Source organism: Filicampus tigris, chromosome 14 (assembly GCF_054856515.1).
Source record: "Filicampus tigris isolate MCC_2025a chromosome 14, RoL_Ftig_1.0, whole genome shotgun sequence".
In the NCBI taxonomy this organism is placed as follows: domain Eukaryota; kingdom Metazoa; phylum Chordata; class Actinopteri; order Syngnathiformes; family Syngnathidae; genus Filicampus; species Filicampus tigris.
The window spans coordinates 22,170,854-22,194,825 of record NC_141230.1 but is presented as its reverse complement, the minus strand read 5'-3'; the positions used below and the strand labels follow the sequence as shown (position 1 = coordinate 22,194,825).

The 23,972-nt window shown below is 42.8% G+C and overlaps 1 protein-coding gene across 7 annotated transcripts in view; it reads left to right on the top strand.

Moving 5' to 3' along the window:
* The first annotated feature begins 2,880 nt into the window (after window positions 1-2,880).
* Window positions 2,881-23,972, top strand: part of slc39a10 (solute carrier family 39 member 10) — a 30,253-nt gene continuing 9,161 nt past the window's right edge. Inside the window, exons 1-5 of one of the 7 annotated variants that reach the window (XM_086052008.1) lie at window positions 2,881-2,993; window positions 4,515-4,724; window positions 14,148-14,208; window positions 18,002-19,026; window positions 20,038-20,215. In XM_086052008.1, the coding sequence (XP_085908134.1) occupies window positions 18,022-19,026; window positions 20,038-20,215 (1,183 nt within the window). In that variant the 5' untranslated portion in view covers window positions 2,881-2,993; window positions 4,515-4,724; window positions 14,148-14,208; window positions 18,002-18,021. Of the gene's footprint in view, window positions 2,994-4,514; window positions 4,725-7,001; window positions 7,056-8,670; window positions 12,352-14,147; window positions 14,209-18,001; window positions 19,027-20,037; window positions 20,216-23,972 lie in introns of those variants that run through there. The other 6 variants (XM_086052007.1, XM_086052010.1, XM_086052006.1 and 3 more) reach the window with 6 other exon arrangements.

Here is a 23,972-nt window from a genome sequence, read left to right as displayed (position 1 = left end):
TGTCTCCAGAGGCCGTTGTTGGCTTTTGACGCGCTCTCTCTCGCAGATATTTACACAATACTGTCTCACATTTCATGATCATTTTTATTGCCACCAGGCCTCCCACCAAGTCCATTTTGGGGACTGCAATCGTCCAACATTCGCACATGGAACAAGAGAGAGTGGGACCCATGAATTAAACATCTTTGTCCAGTCACTGGCTAAATGCCGTCGTCCCTAGTTACGGCATATCATTTGAATTCTTGTGAAGTGTGACTGTGATACGCCGACTAAACCCTTCACTACAGTCTTGCAAAAATGATAAATAAGCTCCCGGAGCTTTTGTCAAAGCCTTTTCCATTAACTCCGTAATATTCTGTTCGGCGTTGTTTACACAGCGCACTTGCATTGCGCGGCGGCGCCCATCACGGTGGAGGGCTCAAGGACGACGCAGCATGGCGCAATCTTGCCCGTGTTTGGGGCTAGTTGCAAAGCGACTGAACAGGAGGTAGCCTGCTGCTTTTTTCCCCACTCGTTTGGATGTAAAGTCGGCCGCGACTCAGAAATATGTCAGCTTCTTGACACAAAGTCCTCGCTTTGCTTTTGACAAGCGGGAGAAGGAGATGAGAAGCAGCTAAACGGACGAAAATGGCACCGTTTGATCTCTTTAGGCTTGTCCCTGAGCTACAGCTCCATGCAGACCACTTCTATGTGTACCGCAGAAATTCTTGTTTTTGCGACGGCACGGTACGTCATTGGCCTTGAGTTCCAGATATTAGGACACTGGGAATTATTGATTTTCTCCTTCGCCGTAGAATTCTTAACCCAAAATCTCTTCCAGTTGTCCCTCAGAAATCACTCTGCCATCATCTCTCCCATTGGATACGCCGAGACGTCATCACAGTGCACTGCTCTCAAACTGAGCATTTTACAATTGGGGCGCACCTGTCCCGGCGGCAGATGCCCACGAATTAGTCAGTTGACGACTCAATATCTTTTGTAGTAGACGGTGATGTGATGAAAGTCAAGTCCAAGTCGATCATCGATGACGTCATTGGTGTTTTTTCAGCACAGGTGCCCCCGTTCCTCACCGCCAGCTTCGTCTTCCTGCTGGTATGAATATTTCCAAACGAGCGGCGATCGGGATGGCCGCAGCTAGCGAGGCCAACCCCTATTCCATTACCTTGTATGCGTGCAAAATCTGCGTCGCCTTGTTGGCCGGGCATTTCGCTGCACCACATCACGTTGCAATCCGACAATAATAGACAATCGAAACTCTTCTGTAAATTGGCCTATAAGCAGACGAGATGCCAAAAACACGAGCAAATCCAATTCTGGGAATCGTAGGTTAAATTAGATTAGAGAGGTTCGATAGTTAATTCATTCCGTGCGGGAAATTGTATGAGTCTTATGATTCTCTTACAAGAAAAAACGGGAGGAGATATAACAACTCCCCGCGCTAAATCCAGACGGCGCGTCAATATGTGTCCCTCTTTTAAATCATGTCCACATTTCGATATCGGTATGGGAATCCCGCCCGCTGGGTGTTAATTTATTGGCATGAACCCATTTGCAGTTATAAAGCGTTGCGGCGAATGGCGGTCCGCAATAAAAGCATTGCAACGTTACCCAGGGATAATCTATTTTGCAGTAATTTAATACATTCATAGGCGGCAAATGATGAAATATGGCGGCGGCGGGACGGGCAAAGCACATTACACAGGCCCTGGGTGGCGATTTGTTGCCTAATGAAGCCATTAACCTCACACTACCAAATCTGATACTGGCAAAAATAATGGCTTCATTAGTGGAAGGAATTGGATTGAAGTGTGTTTCTGTTAGGAAGAGAGCGTAACGCGTATTAATATGTTGATGGCGCAATGCCGACACCCTCCAGAAACAAACTTGCTTTCCGTTGATACAGAGACACAAATGATCATATTTTGTGTGTGTTGTGTTTGTTTTACGACTCATATTGCGTTTGTAAGGAATCGACACCGCACTCAGAATTATTCATTGTGTTTGAAAATAATGATCAATATTATGGAGTTTGTCGTCCAAGTTTATTTTTAGGGAAATTCGTGTCTGAGATGGGTTTTTTTTTTTTTTTAAGCAGACTATTGTTTATGGTGAACTACTATTTGAATCCCTGGCAAATGTGATATTTCACCCCTAGACAGGTCTCTGGTTTCCATGTTGGTTACACATCCACCTGTGACATGCGGGAGCTCTCCTGTTCAACATTTGATGTCAGTCTACAGGCAAAATGAATGAACTACATCTGGCCGTTCCAACATGTTTGCAAGGGGAAGCCTGTATGTGCAAAACGCATAAAATCGCTGTTAATGCTTATTGCCGGAGTCTTTCAAGTGGTCCTTCAATCGTGTCAGTGGGACAAGGAGCCTTAATAAAAGTTTATGATTTGAATGCACATCTCTCCCACTACGGCCTTCCCAGCCACATTTCCCCGGCAAGCAACTTCATTAACCAACGGATGTCATCGCTAAACAAACTTGTCCATTGACTCTCTTAGCGCAACTTCTCCGATGGAAGTCGTCCATCTTGTACCCTAACTGGCTGCTCAGCCTTACGCTGATTGTGCGTCTTGTCCCTTTTCATTCATTTAGGTTCAGAGCGATGCTTTTATCCCCATACCGATGACAGAGGTCTTTCAAGGCATTTTCAAAATCAATTTTCCAAAATCTTTCCTTGCGCTGTGCATTCTTCGAGTAATTTTAATTTTTTTCTTTCTTTTGTTTGTAAATGCTATTAAACGCTGTGCTTTCAACTATGTAAAGTACATTGAGTTACCGTGTGTTTGAAATGTGCGATATAAATAAAGCTGTCCTGCTTTGATTTGTATTTGTCCTAATTTGGCCACAAAGGATTTGTGACCGTCACGACTGACCAAGTGTATGTCGCCATTTTGCCTTTAAGTAGCAACATAACTGAAGAAATTAATTTGAATCCTACATGCCGTGACCAGAGATGGAAGTAGAAGTACATACATTCAGGTAAATACAAGACTAGCGTAGCAGAAAAGCACTGAATCAACTCTGATTTTTTTTACTGTTTACGCAATGCCTGTTTGGATTACTTGGCACAACAAGAAAAAAAAAATTCAAATTTATGAAATGTTGCTGATTCCGCGTGGCGTCTGAACCCTCTCGGCCGCCTGAGGTCCCTTCGCCCTGCAGGGACCGAGTGATTTTTGGGGGTGAAAAGTGCTCCCTCTATAAGCACGGTTGCAAATTATTTGTAATTCCTTACTAGCTACCACTGGTCGTTACCATGACAACTTACAGATAATGGCCTTTTTTTTTTTAGTCGAGGCATGTGCCACCCTGTGCTGTTTGTCACATTTTACAATCTTCTGATGTTTACAGGGGGAAGTGTAATGAACTTTTACGATGTTGTACAATCGTTTCTTATCTTTTGTAACCGTCAGTAATTAAGGTTGCAGCGGCGAGCGGCGAGAATGAAATATTTAGCCGGCTTGCTCTTGTTGTATTCTGTGTTCCATGATTTATTCATTCATACGGCCCGAAATGGTTGCATGGCTTACAATGTGCACAGAAGGCAGCGAGCCCCCGAAGGCCCAGAGCAAGTGGGTTAGCGCGCCGCTATCTTTCTGCCTTGCTCTATTCACCAGAGACACACACAAGCTATTCTTTGCCAAACTTTGTTTATGTATAATAAATAAAGGACGTCTCTATCAGGAATTCTCATTTATCAAACTCAAGCCACGTTTCTTATTCCTCCACATGACTAATAAAGCGGGGACGCTCTGATATGATGCAATAATCCATTACGCAGCATGGAAACTATTTATTTAACAAAAGTTGGTCTGAAATTTTTTTTTTTCACACTGAATTCCTTTCAAATTTACGTGTCTTTTTTTTTTTTTTTTGCATGATAGGCACAACAGTTGCAACAGCAAATGAACGGACCCGCGAACGCTTTTTTTCATCCCGAATCAAAATTGGACGTCATGCTTCACCTAAATTTGATGGCATGGGGGGGGAAATTGTTCAATTTGGTGTCTAGGATCCACACGTATGATTGGGACTCATTTAGGTTTATTCTCATGAAGGAGTTCATCTTGTCAATGTGAGCCTTAAATGTTTACTGCGCGCATTTTACAACTGGAGGAGACGAGAATTTTCAGTTTTCAAAATAGCAAAACGGACGACCTCCTGTTCAAATTCAGGCATAAGTCCTCGAAACATTTCCTGGTCTCCCACATGCAAAAAAACCCCACTCATGTTGGCTTTATGAAAGTGTCCATAAGTGTGAATGCTTGTTTGTTTCCACGTGATTGGCCGGCAGCCGCCGACCCAAAGTTAGCTGCTGTCGGCTCCAGGGCAAGCAAGCGCAATAGAAACAGGGATGGCTTATTTGATGCTCTTCTACGGTGGTGCATAAAAGCAAAACCTTGGGGCGGAAAAAAAACGACTCACTATACACTTAGACATTTATCCAAACAGGCTTCGACTCTTGTATAACTTTAGGTCACTTGCGTTTTGTCTCGCCAGGGGTCGCAAACAGCAACTGCTGTAGTCACTCCCAAACTGGAGCTGTAAGATATCACCGGCGTGCTCTGACGTCGACCTTTTTTGCACAAGAAGCACTTGAACTTTTGAAAGAAACCTCCCCGCATATCCCCTCGTCAGCGTGTGCCGTCAACTTGGTTCCAATAAAAGTCAGACCAACCCGACTCTCTAAATGTCATCCAACATCATAAGGTACTCTGAAGCACAGTGTCGTGCTTGAGGACTTTTTCTTTCCTTGATCCAGTTGTTCTCATTGTGACAAAGCAAAGTCGCCTGAAGCGTAAGCCATATAAGTGGCTCTTCTGGGCCATTATGCAAATTGCATTGTTTTTATTACTGCTTTGGACCCCGTGCGCCTTGCTGAAATGTTTTGCATTGAACGCAGGAGGACTGTTTTCTTCATGATAAATTTGTAATTAGACAAGAAACTTGTTTTTTATTGATCGAAAAAATGCAATTTCATTATTATTGCATGGAAATGTTCCGCAATCAGATGCCGCCATCGGACGATCACGTGCTCAAACATGGAACATTCCACTTTCAACATATCATGCAACAAGACGGATGGATGACACAGATGAACAATTTTTCATAGCAAATGCTCACAATTATCGTCACACTTTGACACAACGGAGTTGGCAAAAAAGAAAAATAGGATACCTACTTGTAATTGGGGGTGATTTTGACAATAGGCGTTATTAATTAAAGTAATAAATAATAGTTGTGCTTCAAACCCAAATTGCGGCCTTCCATTAGTCCTTAAGACTTTTTTGTATGTACTGTTATGATAGACGTGTTCACACAATTCCGCATTGATTCGTGAAATTGGTGTCGGGGCTGCTTTTCTTTTTTTTTGACACCCACACATTTTTTATTTATTTTTCTTTTTTTAGAGCCTTCTAACAAAATACGTATGGTACCTGGAATTCGCTCACAGTAGCTGCGCATCAAACCAAAATGGCCAACTTCCTGTTCATTTTCAGACAGATCCATGAGACTTTTTCGTACATTTGTTCACTCCATTTCATGTCGATCTATAAAACTGTTGGGGAGTTTTCTCACCTGCAACCGTGCGCTAACGAGAGAACTGATTTGGTACACTGCTTTCACCAGGATTGCAAAAATTGGTGAGTTTCCAAACATGTTGAATGCACCCTATTAACACTCTAGTTGTGGCGTTGGGATTATTAGTCGGTGATCTCCATTGAGGGGAACCTTCGGTAGGAAATTGCTCTGTAATGTGAGGGTGCATGTTTGGCAGGGGCCAAGTCAAATTCTGTAGTTCATCATGGCTGTCGGCACCAGATAATAACTCCAGTCTGCTGGATCAAATTTGGATCTCTAAATTGCTGAGACAATGACCCCCCTCACATTTACACACACACACACGCACGCAATCACCATCACCCGTATTTGAAATGCTCACATCTAAAGTCAGTTGTTCATATCCTAACAAGGAACGCAAAATCATTTCATGCCATATTAACTGAAGAATTGCTCAGTGCAGCGCGTGTCAATCCATTGATTACTTGGATATAGCACATCATGAGTCCAAAGTAAACAAAAAGGACTGCGAGTGGAGATGTCGATGGGAAAAATCAATACAGCCTGTGCTCAGTCATTCTTTTGTGAGAATTCATACACTTTTTTTTTGTTTTTACATCATCAGCTTTACAGTTATCTTTCCTATGTCTTGCTAACTATACAAGTTGATGTGAGTATAATAAAAACTACATTTGATTGTGTTAAAAAATTACAGTGTAGAAAAGTGGGAAATTAGAAACGTCTGCAATCACACTTATCACTCACAAACCCTTTATTTGAATGCGTCTGCTTTCATTCTTTTGACACAGTGTAAACGTTTATTTTTGTATTGTTCACATACAAAGTGAAATTGTGACCACAATATAAATATAGCATGTGCGCAAAAAGCAAATTTGTGACCACGAAATATTAAATTGTGATGAGAATATACTCATTTGTGGGTAGGAAATTAAAAAAAAATACAACTTTATTTCTTTATTATCATTCCCTACAACAAGCTGGACGTCTGTAACGTCAAATGGAGCGCACCTTCACCAGAAATTGCAATCCACGAGTCGCTCTAGTCTAGCAAGGTGCGCTCGAATACTAACCAAAAACATTCGTGTAAACATTATTTTGTGTGCACGTTATGGGCACAAATGAGTATTTCGGAGCCACAATTCCGTATTTCATAGCCACAAATATGAACTTAGCAGTCAAAGAAAAATCAATCGCCATGTGCATAGCACGCTTTGTCGCTGCTGTACTAGTTCGACCAGTCTGCTCCCTGCTGCAGTCTGGAAGTACCGTAACGCCGCCGTTCTCTCCTGCGTCAACCACCTAACAAGTCATTCACGCCTCTTTTGCAACGTCACGGATTCTGCGTAAGCGGGTTTGAGGAATGAACGTTCTTTCCCGCCGTTTGACGTCATACATGCGGAAGTTTTTTTTTTTTTTTCGTACCGAGCGGAGAGGAGCTGCACACGGCACTCGAGTGAGGTAACGACACGAAAAAGGCTTTTACTCTCCTCTCTATTCACTCCCACAAACAACATGGACACCAACGTGTCGCCCGGCGCTCTCGCTGACGCCGACATTTGCCAATACTGTACTCGCCACTTGTTGAAGCGCAACAAGCAAACATTTCGCCTGGCGAGCATGTCGTTTTGGGGCTGCACTCATTTCCTGTGTGCTCGTCTGCTGCTAGCTCGTTTTGCTTGGCTTTTTACGAGATCCTTTAGCCGTGCTAGCAGCCAGCTGCTCCTCGCCAACGTAAACAAAAGAGGCTGCTTGGAGGAATTTTCTCTTTTTTATGTCATGTAATTCCTTTTTTTTCCCTGATCGTGTAGCTAATTCTGGCACTTAATAACCGTAATTTTGACGGAGGCGTCGACGGTGTTTATCCTCGCCACGTGCAGCGAACCGAGCAAACTTGTACTGTAATTGTTTGCGAGTATCTTGTTGGATATTTTGTTTTTTTGAACAGTGATCGTGTTGATTTGTGGACAAAGAAAGCTGATGGCGCCTCTTGCTTTTTCGGGAGGGAAGTAGTCATTCGTCTGGCACGTCAGCTAAGCCCTGCTGGTCTATTTAGGGGCCGCATCGAGGGTTGCATTTACACCGCATTGGTTCAAAGTGGCCAGTTCAACAACTCACGGACGTAATAACGTGGTTATTTAACTATATTTATAAAATGAATACACAGAGATTGGAAAAGGGTCTAAGAGACCTTTAAAATATTTTAAGTCATTCACCGCCAGCCATTTCCCTGTTGCCAGCCATTTGAGGGCAATTTGACTATTTCAAAACCCACAAAATATTGGGCTGGCACAATTATATGCACCGAACCTACTAAAAAAAACTAGACCGTTTGGTTTTATTTTATTTGTGTCTCTAGCTTTTTTAGTTAAAACAAATAAGACCACAGTGTACCATAAGTGTCCATACATAGGGTTTTTAATTGATTTGATTGATTTTAATTTTAATAGCTCAAACTTTAAAAATGTGTTTGTGTTGTGTGAACATGTGAAAACAACTTACATGCACAGGAACCCAGGTTGCGTGTATTTAAGTACACAAGCAACTCCACAAAGTGGCAGTACCAAAGTTAATGTTTTATTTTAATTATTAAAATTGTTAACACATTACTGAATTCAATTCCTTATCCAATCTGGCAGTTGAATATCTCTTTCCAAAATGCTATGAATCCATGTAGATGAATCCTGAGCGAAATTATATTTACCCAGATATGTATGTTTTTAAACCAAGGATTTCTATTTTTCTGTTCAAATAAAATGTAGTTGACGTTCAGCAGAAATGGACAAATCCAGTCCTAAAGTTGATTTAACGCTATTAATGTAGAAATTGTGTTTTCAAACAGAAGCACATTGAGTGGCTTTTCTGCAATATTATATCAAGCCATTGCATTCACCTAACCATGTGATCAAAATGCAATGCATGATGAGCTTATCAGGTAGCTAGGAAACAAAAACAACACGCCAACTGTTAAGTGTGCCAGTTCACTGCTTTTACACGCTCATAAATTGTCTGCGAAACACTTCCTAAAATAAATGTCATGGAATTGACAGTGGTTTAAACATCATGGCTAAGGCGCTCTGCTTCTCATTCACGAGTCAAACACAAAACCCCTTTTTCGGTTTCTTGGCAGTACCGTAATCTAGAGCTCTACGTTTTTGTTGTAGAGCATTAAAGCTGCTGAAAAGGTCAGTGAGTTTTTGCCCAATTCCGACGCTTGTTGACACTCTGCGCTGCCTGAGTTTATGTAATCGGGAAACAGGAATGAAATCCCAAATTTGGGCTAGACTGTTATGAACAATTAAAAAATATATATTTTATGCTTAGTCATGGTAGTGTGATTAGCAGCACAGTTAAGTCTTGTTTATTCTTTCCATTGGGTGAAATGAACATTTCTCTCTTGTTTGTGCCAGTCCAAGTTTAATCGCCTGAATGTAATTCAGATAAGTGGCATACAGTAATCCCCCGCATATTTGCTGTTCACTAGTCTCTGAATGTGTTTAATTTTTTGAAAAGAAAATGATTCTCTATATTTACCTTTTCAAAACAGTAGCAATAACATAATGAAGTAGAATGTAAATAATTAAAAGCGTTTGTGCATCATGATCAGTTAATTGCAGCTCCTTCCGGCGTGTGTTACTTGAGTGCCGACTCCCACGTCACTCACCAGTCCAGGTCAGGCCCTGTCTTAAAAGCCACACATGCAAAGTCATTGATACACGGGTGTATAAAATGAGGATTGCGAGCCCACGTGGTCAAAAGTCAAATCTGCACCCCACATGCATATTTTGTATTGCTATTGTTGTCTAATAATTCAAAATACATTTTAATCCCGGGATTTGATTAATCGAATTATCAATTCTGGAAATATTTGATGGCCCCAGTCTAACTTGAAAGCACCTCATAATAAACAGTACAATATACAGTATTATGAGTAACTGTCATGTTGACTACTATGGCCATCTTTCATACTCACAGTAGGGCTGCCATGATTAGTCGACTAATCACGACGACGTTGACGATCAAAATCGTCGACAATTAATTTTAATCGTCGACGGGTCGTTTATTTATATATGTATTCATTTATTTGGCACCTTATTTTTCTTTCAAGACTGCCGTCTCTGGCTCTTCTCCCGCTGGCTGTTTTCCTATCTGCAACGCACATGCGCAGTGGTGGTAATCCGTGTGATGTAAACAGAAGCATTGTGGGTAAAGTAGTGTCATGTAAACCTTACACTTTAAGGGCTAATTCGTGTATCTGACGTAGGCACAATTGTGTCTAGAAGCTAGCTGCAGTTAGCACACACACGTTACGGTGTGTTTGATGTAACGCTCCTATTTGGTACGCTAACAGTACAGTCGTAGCATCTTCTATGGATTAAGCAGCCATTATTCAGTAAACTCGCAATGATTAACAACCAAAACTGTGTGTTTATGCCTGTGGCGGACATTGAAGCAGGAAGCGCACACTTGCTCTCTCTCTCTTCCTCTCAGTCGCGAACGGAGTGATGCGATCATGAACCGGGAAATATCAGCACTCAACACAAAAACGACATAAGTGCCACTCATCGGCATCACATAACAATAAAATCCATAATTTTGTTGTAATATACTATGTTATAGTGCAAAAAAAAAAAATTGTTACATGAGCATACCACATTTTGATTGTGTAGATCAATTGACTACTTTTAAATTATGCACACTAGTGAAAAGAATAACAAACCCTTTGTGATAAAATTTCAACTAACACAAAATTAAATACCAATACAAGTGTTTATTTTAGCTCTCTTTAGTACAGAGCATTTGCCCAATTTACTCCTCTGATTTCACTACCTTTCGTTAAAAAGAAAAAAAGTCTCGGTGCCCAAGAAGAGTGAAATATGTACACAAGTACTTCTTTTTGTATTCATAGATAATTTCACTGTATTAATGCAACTCTGCATAGTGTATAGTTTTGGTTCAGTTTTAAAACGCACTCAAGAATTACAGCTAAAAAAATTTAAGGCCAGAGTATCGGCATCAATTTAAGTCTCTCCTTTATAAACATGTCGGGAATGATGGCTTAAGTTGCAGAGTTTAATACCAGTTGAGCGTACGATCATCTTCATGATTAGTTTGTACATAAAAAATTTAAGATGTAGGCAAATGATGCTTATTATAAGAGCAGCAGCTTGCTGCTGCGATTTGCCGCAATTTATATATTATCCGATTAGTCGACTAATCGCGACTACTGTTAGTGCTCAGTCGACGAGCAAAATAATCGTTTGTGGCAGCCCTAACTCACAGTCACTTGTGATGTTTGCTCACCACTGACAGCCTGCAGGTGAGTGAAAGAAGAACTTTCAACACTTGAGGAGTACAATAAAGGAAAAGTCATCTGACCATGTGTTCACAAAGCATAAACATGCTCTAAAGTCATGTTTCACAACAACGCAATTCACTTTACTGTAATTTTCCTCACTCTGTGCTTACAGCGTTTTAATGTGCAACATAAAGCAACAGTTGTTTTGGTGGCTTTAAGAAGAAAAGAAAAAAAAAAGCCCCTGTCCCCAACTAGAAAAACCTGCTCCAAAGTCAATAGCTCATATTTAAGATACTACTTAAAAAGAACGTTCTAAAAACATTGTCATTGCTTCGTAAGCTTTAAGTAATCATTTCTGCCTTCAGTTGGCTTGACTTGAACAAAAAATATACATACTGTAAATGCCACTGTACTAACGATATGGAAGCTTAGAGCCAAAAGCGCACTTGTTGTGTGCCGCATCTGTTTAGGATTTCTGCTTCAGATTGGGGCTTATTTGGGAAAATTCCGTCGTCGGAGTTAGTCAAGGTATGAGGCCTGGGATTTGTTCGGAATGGCAGTTTTCAAACCAAAACGAAAAACTTCATGTCCTACATCAGGCTTGGGTCCTGAATACTTTTTTCTTGTGCATTCTCTTATGACAGACATGTCCCAATTTCAAATCCGTACCCAATTACCAATGTCAAGTCCATTTTTGAAAATGGACTCCAGGGCTGATTAAAAATTCAAATTTCAAGGTACGAACAAGGTCACCTAAGAAATTCTCCCCGTAAGCCAAGGCAGCGCTGCCTGTCTTGCCAGCTATTTTGCTGCCTTGCCTCAGTGAAGGTCACTGGCTGAGCTCCACCAGGCTGCCGTGTTCATTGTTTTTCACACACTGTTGGAAATCTGCTCCATGTCACAACCTTCCCACACTTTGTGACTCTTTGATCAAACTAATGCAGTGTAATACGACAGCCCTGTAACAACCAATCCCTTCAAGGATTAGAATATTCTACCCCCCCTCAAAATTCGGAGCTTGACAATGCTCCTCCTACAAAGTGTACGTTTATGCTGTGACCTGTTCTCAAACAATCCAAATTTAGGCAAGACGCTTGTCTGGCATACTAATAATGTTTGGGATCGGCATATCAAGTGCTGTTATCTGTACATTAAACGTAAGAAAAATGCAAAGAAACATTTTTTTGCAGGGTTATTCGCATGCCGACGTATTACGGGTCACACAGAATGTATCTGCTTTGCGTTCCACATGTACAGTAGCTGATCCCATTTCATCCCAAACGTGGTTAGCAGACTCTCACACGCACGCACACACACACACGCGCGCACACACACACACGCACACAAAGTGCCTCCCTGCGTCCTCAGCAAATAAGTTGAGCCTCTGGACTTCAAAGCATTTGGTGGTCTTACCTTGGGCTCAAGGGTGTATTTTTGGTTGCAGTGTTTTGACAAAAGGTAAGGACCTCTACCTGCAGTTTTTGTTTTTTGGTGAGGATAAGCGGTTAGGATAGTGGATGGATGGATGTTCAGCACTTATCAAAGTGGTTATTCTGTTTGCTTACTTCTACTGTATTCCTCGCTTCGCCTTTTAGCTACATTTAGCAGTGAAACATTACAGTAGCACGTACAAAATAGTCTCAATCAACAGATGGGCAAATGCAAGTCCATTCTGTTATGCTGTATTGCTGTGGAAAGAATATTTTTTATGTTCTTTTTTTTTTAAGTACCTTCCTGCTGATCGTCCTCAAACAAACTCAAAACCGGGGCTGGACAGTGGACGAAGCAGACCTTTGAAACTTGACGACAGTGTTTGCGGCTTGTCAGTCTTCTTTCCAGTTCTGTTTTTGTCTCATTTTTGTATTTTGCTAACTGCTAAGCTATATAAAACAAAAAATAAAAGTTTTTCCAGATTTAAAAAAAAATGTCTTTACTCTGTTCATTTTGTGTTTTGTTTTGGTTTGAGAATGTGAAGATCATTATGCTAATCCTGTTCGAGTGTCTCATTCACCAAACGTTACTACCGGTGTATCTCAGTAATTAGATAATAAAAATAGAATATCATGGAAAAATTCTTTCAGGATTTCAACCAAAAAAAGTGAGACGCATTGCACGCGTATTGAAAGTCGCTTTGTCATGTCAAGGTTTTCACTCTAAACTGTAATCCTCCAAATGATATCAATGCTAATGGTAAAATATATCAGCGTATCTGATTGGTTTCACCTTTTGAAGTGAGCTGCTAAATCCAGTTACGTTTTCCACAATGTTCAAATTTCTTGATGCACCTGCTCAACGGAGCTACGGCTTCAAGTGGTTGAGCCAACAAAATGTGGTCCAACTGCCTTGTTTACATGTATGCTTGTTAAACGGGCTTTGCATTTTCTTGGACGTAATGTGAAGCCGCATTACTTGACATTCCGATATTTTGTTGCCCCTTCCCATTTTCCTGCAGTCCTATGCTTGATACTGACATGAGAAACAAATGAATTGGTCATGTGAGAATCATATGAAGCAGCTTAGGCGTCTGGACATCAGCTACTCCCTTATGAGAGAAATAACTGCAATCCTGCTGTCATCAGTGACCTGGAATTGACACGGTCATGTAGTGTTGAAAAACAAACGGGTTCTTTTACATTTAACATCCTGAGCACCCCCATTCAAATCTATTACTGGGGCATTTTTAAATATGTCGCCCAACCTTTCAGTTGCACCATTGGACTGTTTCTTATGAAATTAGGAGTTGTTTTGATGATGTTTACGAGGAAGAAAATAGCTTGGAACATAGCCTCGAGTCTTTCTTTGACTAATGGACGTTATACAAAGGTTGGTTTGTTCGATTGGTTGTCAGGTTGTATGATTTCTTTCTTTTCTTTTTTTTTTCCCTTTTAAAAAGAAAAAAAATGAAACGCCTCCATGCAGTTAGCACGTGTTACCCTTTACCCTTGGGCAAGTGTTATCTGGCTCAAAGACGGTCACCTTCTGCCGAGCAACTGAGCTGCGGGTTCATTCGGAGGTGCCGCTCGGTTAACGTCCCTCAGGGAAATACGCTTTAGCCAGGTCCAGTTTGGTCGGGAGAGAGGCTAACAAATATTCAGCGCGTTTTCTACGTTAGCTTATGACTGTGTCTACAGTATAAACCACAGCAACAAAAACACACACATACTGCTTCGTTTGGTTTCATACAAGGCAACCTATCAAAAACTTGACATATATTGAAACATTAACAGCAGGGTTTTTTCTTTCTTTTTTTCCAGTGTGCCCCTCAAATAGCAGCATCAGAACTGGGGGGGCCCAAGCAGGAGAAAGCATATTCACGTGAGTTACCGAAGGATTCTTTTCACAGCGACATCATTGGTAACTTAGAATGGACATCATGTAATATCTTCTAAGGTTTCTTTAGATTGAGTTAAGTAAACCGCCGTGTTTTCCCCGTTTGCACCCATCAACACGAAATGAGGCGGACATGTCCATCATTCATAACAGGCTGCACGAAAAAGTCTCAAGGAGACAAGCCGCCAATTGAACGGAAAGTCAAAACATTTTGGTTGAATTCCAGGCTTCGTACTTAAGCCAACTCACACTGGGGATTCCGTTGTGCTTTTTTTTTTTAAACCATCTGTTTTTTTGTTTTTTTTCAGTCACTTGTTGCAGTATATTAACCGCTCGCATATTGCGGTTCACAAATAGCCCTGAAATTAATCAATTGGTGGCTTCACGGCTTTTAAATTGCGTTCCCTCCCCTTAAGGTGACAAGTCTGTTGCAATCAAGGAAACACAGTAGGGCTCTGTGACTAGTTTGAGGGTGTGATCTTAAAGGAGGCCTTGGCTTTACCCCACCCTATCAGCAGTGAGGTTCATAGGTCACCGCCGTCTTGTGTTTATAAACACTGTCGACAGGCATGAAGTAGGTTTCTCTCCACGCTTAACGCGGAACCTTTGGTCAGAGTGCCATCGCTCGTAATTTCACACCTCTCATTCAACGGCCCGAAGTGGTGAGTAGCTCCTCTTCCATTTCCTTCGTGCAGTTTGATATGGGAAAGCAGCGTTACTCTGTTTGACAGTTGCTACTCTTCTAACCTGGACAGGTCATAGAATGGAAACAATTTGTAGCACTGTGAATGAAATGTCCATCTTCTTACTTTCCACACTCCATGCATGAAAGTGTATTTCACTATTGCTTTACAACTATTCCACCAGCTTGTATTGGGAGGAGAAAGTCCATAAGGAGACAATAGTCAGGTGCTGATAAACTGTTCATGTCGTCTGCTGGCTGATGGAAAACCGGCTTATCTGATATCTGTGATCTGAACAAAAAACACACACCCCCTTGTAAATTAGGCATGGCTTGGTTGAAGCCTCGGGGGATATGGTCTAAAAAATGCATATCACCTTAATGGTGTTTGTCGCAATATAAACATAAAGGTTATCATGCAAGTATATTTGAATGAGGTATTTAAATGTCCAATGTAAATGTTTCCTGTCAAAAGAAGCAAAAAGAGCAAGATATGGTCTTCTCTTTGCTTATTTTACTTGAAATTTTGCCACTTCACGTAAACATATCTGCTTTAAAATTCTGCACTCTTAAGGCACAAAAAATAGTGCAAATCAACGCAAATATCAATCAATCATGAAAAATGCAACTCAAAGTGCTTTAAAACATTCAAATAACATTGCTGATAACTAACGATTTAACGATCTATTATTCAGTCAATCATTTTGTTGATGAATTGGATTAGAAAAAAATAACATTTCCATCCCTTTATTAAAAAGGCTTATCATTTCAATTTGACTATGCATAAAAACGCAAACAATAATGATTCCTGAAAGGATGCAAATGTATCGACTCGTCTTTTATTGGAGAGCGATGCCTTTAGAGGAAATGCCACATTTCCAAACGTTCACTGACAAGTTGATTTATTTGTATGTAAAATGGACACTCATCGCATCATGCCCTTTAGATCTGAGCGTTGAAGCGCTGTGTTAAAGAATTTGAAGTGCCTTGTAGGTAGAAAAGCGCGATACAAGTGAAATTTATATTTACATGCCATATCGAATCCTAATCCCACTGAATCGAATTGTCCCGCTTTAAAATAGAACCTTGAATCGTATCACAGTCCTTGTATGGAGATGCATATCGAATCGTCTTTTATTGGAGAGCTGCACACCCCAGCGCGACTACAAAGCTCAAAGCTGGTTTAAAAAAGAAACGGTACCTGCGGGATACTGCGCACATTTTGCCCGTTATCGGTTTGAAGCTACAGTATATGGAGCAGTGATTCCCAGCCGGCGTGCCATGGCACATTAGTGTGCCGTGAGAAACTATCCAATGTCGATTATTTGGATGAAAAATGATGTTCTTTCTTTTTTGTTTATGGATCTTTGCCAACCATGTATAGTAACAAACACAACAATCAAAAGCTCTTCCAGTAGAGGACAAAATACAGTAATTAACCTGTTTACCCACTTTTTTGAAACCTAAGTGCTGCGTCGTGAACTTTTTTCCATTGTGAAATATGTGGCATGGCTCAATAAAGGTTGGGAAACACTGATATAGAGGGTTGAATAACTCACTGTTTCAAAACCACTCAAATTTATCATCAGCGGTATGAGGTTGTTGTTTTTTTCTTCTTCTTTTTTTTTTCTTTGCGTCAGTGTGGGCAAATTGTCATGACCGCTACACTTCCGCTGTGGGTGTGAGCAGTGAGCCTGGCGACGTTTTCCCTGGTTGAAAAAGCAGTCTCTTTTGGGATTTTTGAGGGGTGCATGGGTACTCAGAAACTTTTTCAGAAAAATCTTGCTAGAGAAAGTACTGCATATGCAAAACAAGCATATGAGGAGTCGCTGCTGGAAACAATACTTCCAATATGATTTACCGTTTACGAGGGCGCTACCCATCCGTCTTTGACAAATTCAAGGTAATGTAACGTTTATATACTAGTACTGTCCTGAAATTAACGTTTGCATTTGAACATGTGAAATAAATACTTGCACCTTGCTGCTGAAGCAGATGACTAGCTTACTAGCATGGCTAGCACTAGTTCATTTTCCGCTTTGATGTTACCGTACTTCGCGCAGCGGAAAAGAGCAGAGAAGTCGCTACTCATTTTCTGACAAATACATTTTTAACTTTTGCTTCTCTACTATATTTAGATGTGATTTAGAAAATGTTGATTATTTCGTTTTTACGTTTACTTATGTATCTATAGAACATGTTGACCGGAAGCAAGTTATTTACCCAAACATTTCAAAGTAGATTCTAGAGCTGTAATTGCGATATGGCGAAACCGCAATGTTTTTGCTCCCCGTTATCATACTGTCAGAATTTGATAGCAACTGCCAACACTCTGCGTTTGAATGTCTTGTCTTTGCCGCGTGCCGGCAGCAATGCTCATCTGACATCCGATTTAGTCATCCAGCTCGCTTTCAGCATTCTTGCTTGCGCTACCCCTCAGGCTGCACAGGAGACCTTATGAGGATCATTTGACTCGGATGATATTGCTGCTTCGGGCTTTTTGGGAGTGGGGAGAACGAGCAATTTGTTGCTCAATTCTCTCAAGACTCTGTTGTGTTCCAGAAGGCTTGCCTTGCTCGTTAGATGTGTAATTCAAGATTGCAATGTAGACAGTTTGAATACTACATTCATATGCGATATGGTTGTGTGGTATTTGCTCGGTTTTGCTCAATGAGCGAACCCCGTTAACTGCTCTTTTGCATTATAAACACCGCTTGCGCTTGATCGGTAGCCCGCATTCAAAACTGCTCAAAATGTTTTTTGCGTTAGCCGCAGCTGACGCTGACCTCGTCATGGTCTCAATTTGATTCATTTTGCTGAGTATCCCAAGGCCCGAATAATATTGTGCAGTTGAACTCCACAACCATGAACTTCGGTGGCCGAGGTTGGGGGAAAAAAGATGGGGGGCTCGGGCAATCAACAGCACGGTGGTTCCTCGAGTTCCGTTATTACGGCCGCGATGTAACCCCACTTTGTGAAGGTTGTAGTCATCACTTATCCACACTAACAAAATGTACGAGTTAGTCGAAGAGTATGTGTGTGTGAATGCATTGATGTTTTTATCCCAAAAATGTTTTTTTTTTTTTTTTTGGGCAGGGGACCAGAAGTTGAGCACAATGCGAGTCCACGTGCACACCAGATTTTGTTTCCTGTGTGTGCTCACCTTCCTCTACCATCAGTCCAGCCACTGTCACGGTGACGGCCACCACCACCATCAGCAGCAGCAGCACCACGGTCATCACCACGCCAACCACACCCACAATGACCTGCAGATTTCCGAGGCTCCGTATGTGAGAAGAGCTTCGCCAACCGCAGAGTCGGCACATCCCACGGGGGCGGCTTTAGAGGAAGAGCAGCACTTCTACATCACGCAGTTGTTCCGGCGCTACGGACAGAAGGACCGGCTGGATTTCCAAGGATTTCAGAGTCTGCTGGTTAGCCTGGGTCTAGGCGAAGTCAAAGTGGTAGACGTGGATCACGACGACCTGGGCCACGACCACGTGGCTCATCTGGACATCCTCGACGTGCAGGAGGGCCTCCATTCGCACGGCGACGCTCACGGCCGCACCCACGCGCACCACAATCCCAGCTCCCGCCGTCCGTACACGGAGCAAGGTCCCACGCAGTGCGACCAGCACAACGCCGCGGCCGCCACCGCACCTCCCGGCACATCGAGAGAACGCCCCCATAAACATCATCACGATCGCGCCCACGACCACGACCACGCCCATGACCACGCCCACGACGCAGAGCACAATCACGACCACGATGACGGCGGCCCGCATTCTGAACATGTTGAAATCAGCACGGACGTGCCTTCCGCCAACCAGGAGCGTCCGTCTCCTGGCCAAACGGACCTGCGGCCTTCTCCCGCCCCCACAGACGCTAAGCCCAAGAGGACAAGAAAGCCAGGAAGGCTCCGAGGACAGCGAGGGCAAAACAAAACCCTCTCACCTCCCACAGCCCTGTCTGAAAATCACGAGCACAAAAACGGAGTGGATCACGGTCACGGCCATTCTCACAAAGACAAACGAGAAGCGCCGGGCGGTCCCGACAGCGCCACACTTGCGGGCCCCGTTCTGTCTGGACATGCCGGTGACTTGGCTCACCAGCATGAGGAGGTAGGCGCCTCAAAATACACCCGACAAGTGATGCCGCTCAAAGGTACAGGCGCTTTGTTTGCATGATCAAGAATGAATAGACAGACTGGTTGATGTCGTGTCCTTTCAACTTTAAAAACGGGACACAATTGAAAATGGTTTCGAGGCATTTTAATACCACGTCTGTGCCCGAATCTTAAAAAAAAAGCGACCACAAACTGTGAGGCACAGACAGCCTCGTCTTCTCCCTCATGTCGGCAGCACTTCATCAGCAAGCTGACCAATTCCACATTGTCACTTGGAGTGTGTGTGTAACCAATCACCAAAACGGACGCGTCGACAGCTAGCAGAGCAACGGCGTGTGCCGCTTATCAGACGCTAATGCTAATCTGGCCATCTAACAAAACCAAATGCAGCTCTGCTCGACTTTGCTTTGCCGTGATTTTCTTCGAGACTGCCTACGTTGTAACATTTTCCCATGCAAGCGTGGATTTCTGTACAGTCTCAACGTAACCGGAAATCTCACATTAGGTCACGCTAATAGCATATTTACCGAAGTCGAGAAGGCAAAAAAACACAACAAATTGAAAAAAAAGAGAAGAGTCCTGTTGCCTAGACTTGCCTTTAACTATTTTTTTTTTTTGCAAATTACCAGGAGCTGTTTTGACTGCAAGTTAAAATGATCTAGGCAATGACGCTATTAGGCTAACAATGACTTGCTTCATGACTGATTAGAATGTGGAGTATTTTTGTGGGTGGAGGGAATAGTTTGTTTGACGAAATTAGACAGTAACAAAGTCAGACAAAACCACCTTCCTAGTCAAGTCATTTGAACTCAAACAGAATACCGGGGGGGTGTCGAGCGTCACTGTTGCATACCAGACACATTTTCAGAAATGGCCGGTCAACACAAGATTTGCCCGGTTGCTTGATTTAATTTCAGACTCGATGGGTGGGCAGACCAAGATTCAAAAGTCGGTTTTCCGTAAGATGTCAACCACCCCCCGTAACGTGCCCCCTCTCCTCCGGCAGTGTTTGAACCTGACCCAGCTCCTGCACTACTACGGGCTGAGTCCCCATTCCCTCATCTCTGCGAGCCAGTTCACCTACCTGTGCCCCGCCCTGCTCTACCAGATCGACAGCCGGGTGTGCATCCGCCATTACCACCAGATGGACGTGGAACAGGAAGCCTTGGACAATGTCAGTTCCGGTAAGAGCCACGACTTCCTTTCATCCATCCGGCTCGCTCGGGCAGACGCGTCAATACAGTAACGGCGAGATGAGTCGGAAGCATTCCAGCAAAAGCGTCGCGCCACTCGACGTAGCAGACAGCGTAACGCACGCACGCACGCACACTTGTGTTTGGAGTGCACTCACTCTGAATAAGAAGGGCAGGAGAAGTCAACTCTCACAACGCACTTGAATGGCTTCAGGTTCTAGCGACTTGACCTAACCACTATTTGATTCTCATCACTCACAAGAGGTTTTCGTCACTTTGGGCTTTTTTTTTTTTCCCTCGAACACTTTGCTTTATTCTTCTCACTTTTCTAGAATTTGATACTGCATTTTGTGCTTCAGACAAATGCAGGTTGTCAGAGTCAGAATCCCTGTTACTAATTGAAAACAGCGCCATAAAGGAGATTAACGATCACACGTGGGAAGAGGCACGTGATCCTCCCGTGTGAACTCGTCACTCATGGAAACGCTCGGACACAGAGCACGCTGATCGCGTCAAGCCCATCAGCGCTTTTGGGCTTCTCTTGAGTCAGAAGGTCAAATAGCCTTTCATCTTGTAATGGTCATTCAGTGACTTGTGTTTGACTAACCCGTCACTCATAAACAACGCTTTTGAGTGAGTGAGCAGATTGTCTGTTTACATGCAATAAGACAGTGTCTTAAAAAGGGCTCATTAACACCGTAATCTGACTGTGGACGACTTTTCAACGTTGAAATAACACACTCGGGTTAGGCTCGGAGCAGTAGCATTTTTTTCCTTGTCGCATCCCCACAGCGAAAGGAGCAACATCACCACCTTGTGTAGTGGAGCCAGCCACCGCATGACTTGCTTTCTGCGCTTGACTAAGCAAGCTGTGAGCATCTTTTTTTTTTTTTCCTTTTTGCGGTAAACCGGACACAGTCATGAAGTGTTGGTGAATTCGGAACGCTGACCAGATCTTCTCATTTCCACCAAATTGAAAGGACTGTCTCCCTGTGGGTGTGGGTTCATCTTTTGCTTTTTTTTTTCTCATTTTCTGCTGTACTGAGCACTGATGAAAACTCACCAGAGCGTAATTTGAAAATCAACAGTTTAAAACAATTTGGGGAAGAAAAAAAAACTTTTAGAACTAATAGAGTGTTGTTTCCCCCTAAAGCTGACCAAAATTAAAGGCAATAAAATAAAAAGTTGAATACGAACGTGAAAAAAAAATTTGGGGGGGAAGGACTTTTACTCTTATGCCTTTTATTTTTCAATTTGAAGTCAATTTTCAGTCTGTCTACTTAAAACCCAACACATTACAAATTAGTCGTGATGTGGCACTGCTTAAGAGCTGTCAGTCTTTTCTTTTGACCACACAGTGCCGTGGCTATGAAAACGGTCCTCCATCGTCCACGGCCACTACTTTCTGCTCAACCTCTGAGGAGGAGCGAACAAATCCCGCACGGCCGTGCGGGAGAATTTGATGAAATTTGGCCAACCTCACAGTCCCGCGGCTTGCTTCCAGGGGCTAGCCGTAAAACTACAATAGAATGAGCAGTGAAAATCACTTTGGATCCTCACCTTTGCTTATTTACGGCGAGCTCTTGTGTCGCTCACTGCTGAAACGTAACGCTTTAGTAGAAAACCGTTATTGGTGGCAGATTACTCTTGAGCAAAACATGTTTTGGGGTTTTTTTGTTTTTTTTTTGCTCTTGCATTCACTGACGAGCTTCTAATAGCCTCTAACAGTCGTTAGCATCCAGGACAGTCTGGGGAATGTTTTTATACCCGCCGGTGCTTTGTGCGCTGCTCACAGAGGCCTCGAAGAATGAAGAGGATATGTCCTTGTTTTCAGTTACCGGTAATTAGTTACACGATGTGTTCGTCAAGTGAACATTTAGTAGCAGTGTTTTGTTGATCAGAATTTGAATTTCCTTGATGGAATCTCTGGTGGGAGGAGCTTAATGTAAGCGGATGTGTGCCTTGCAAATAAGGTAGACATCAGTACACATGTTTGCACTTCAGTCTTTTTCATCATGCACCCAATTTTTTTTTTTTTTTTTTCCAGTGATTAAAAGCAAGGAACACTCCACTTTGGAGGTACTGTACCAAATGTGCCCGAGGCAGCATTGTGTCACAGTCCTAAAAATGGAAATGTTAACAAGGAAGACGGCGTGAGCGAGTGGAAAAGGGCAAGAATAGGGCCTCGTTAGTGGAAAAACCTGAGGCGCCGGACGCTGTACCGAGATTCATCCCTTGGCATCACCGCACGCCACGGGGCCTTCTTCCCTTTACCTCCCACCGGCATCTGTGGGGGAGCTGGGAAAATGTGCAGTTGTTTTCTCTCATGCTTCCAGACTGCCTCGCTCACTCGCTCGCTCGCTCTTTTGGTGCCGTGCCAATTAGGAGCGCTTAAGTGACACCGCGCACCATTTTTTCCTGAGACGTGCCTCACGGGGAATCATAATCAGACAGAGGATGCGGACCAGCGGGTCCGCTTCTTTGTTGCCGTCGTCGGCCCCGTCACCGAAAATAAAATTCACACGTACAGTTTAGAAAAGTGCGGCTAATGAGATGGAGATGTAGATGAGCCGCGTTGAGTGTGGAGCCGCGCTTATGTCCTGTCAAGCCGGCATTGGTTTACCTCTCGATGTTGGCGCATTTGGCCTGACGCAACGAATAAGAAGGCAGCCAACTGTAGCCACTCGGCCTTTTCAAGGCGCAGTAAAAACAGCGGCAAGGATAAAAGGAGAAAGTGAGGGTTGTAGAAAATGCGTGTCCAGTTTTCCCTCCCTAACGACGAGGCCGACTCGTAATCGCGTGGCCGCGCTCTGCTGCCCTCGCAAGCGATGATCCATTTTGACTTTTATGGCAACTTTTGTTTGTGTTGGCAACATAAAGACAAGAAAAAGGCACCGCATGATTGTTTTAACAGGCGGACAATGTCACCGCCCGTTGCTTTGCCTCGAAATAGTTGGCCGCTTGATGCGTTTGAGCCTTCGGTTCTCCTTGCTTTTCATTAGACATCATCAACGACATATGAAAGGCCACTCATCTTTGATCAGGTTTTGTCTAGGCATGGACTGCTCTCACATTCGGGCGGTATGATAACCTTGAGCAAAAATGTTGAGCTTTCACGCTAGCACAGTATTGCACTTGCAGCTCTAAAATGTGTTTTGGCAAATGTTTGGGGAAATAACCTTTTCCCAAAAAGAAAATAGCACACTTGATTTTTCTAAATAAAGTCCAAATATAGTACTTCATTTAAAGTACTTATTTCTTCAAAAATGAGGAGGTACTTCTCTGCTTCATGAGTGGAAACGAGCTGGCGTTAGCCATGTTAGCTTTGATATCTGCTTCAGTGGCAAGTCTGTAGCAGTCATTTCCCCAATTGTAGAAACGCAAACACTCCGCTGGCTCAAGTCATTTTTGGAAAACAAAAAAGAGAAAAAAAACTCAACAAACAAAGAAGACGTCATTCGCCACGATTGAACCTTTTGCAAGTTACCATGACCTGGATGACTGAGAATGTACCCAAACAAAGAAGAAACCACCATTTTTAGTAAGGAAATGTGTATCATTTTCGTGATATTTTGACAGTAAGTTAAAACCGACTTGGGAACTGATTCTGTTAGGCCCTCACGGCTCAATAAACAAAGAAAGCTCATACTGCTGTTGGCAAGTTGTAGCGGTTTTGAAACTGACATTTTAAAAGCTTGAAACTGGCCCATGTCTCGTTGAATCATTATTCAGAATTATCTTTTCGCAA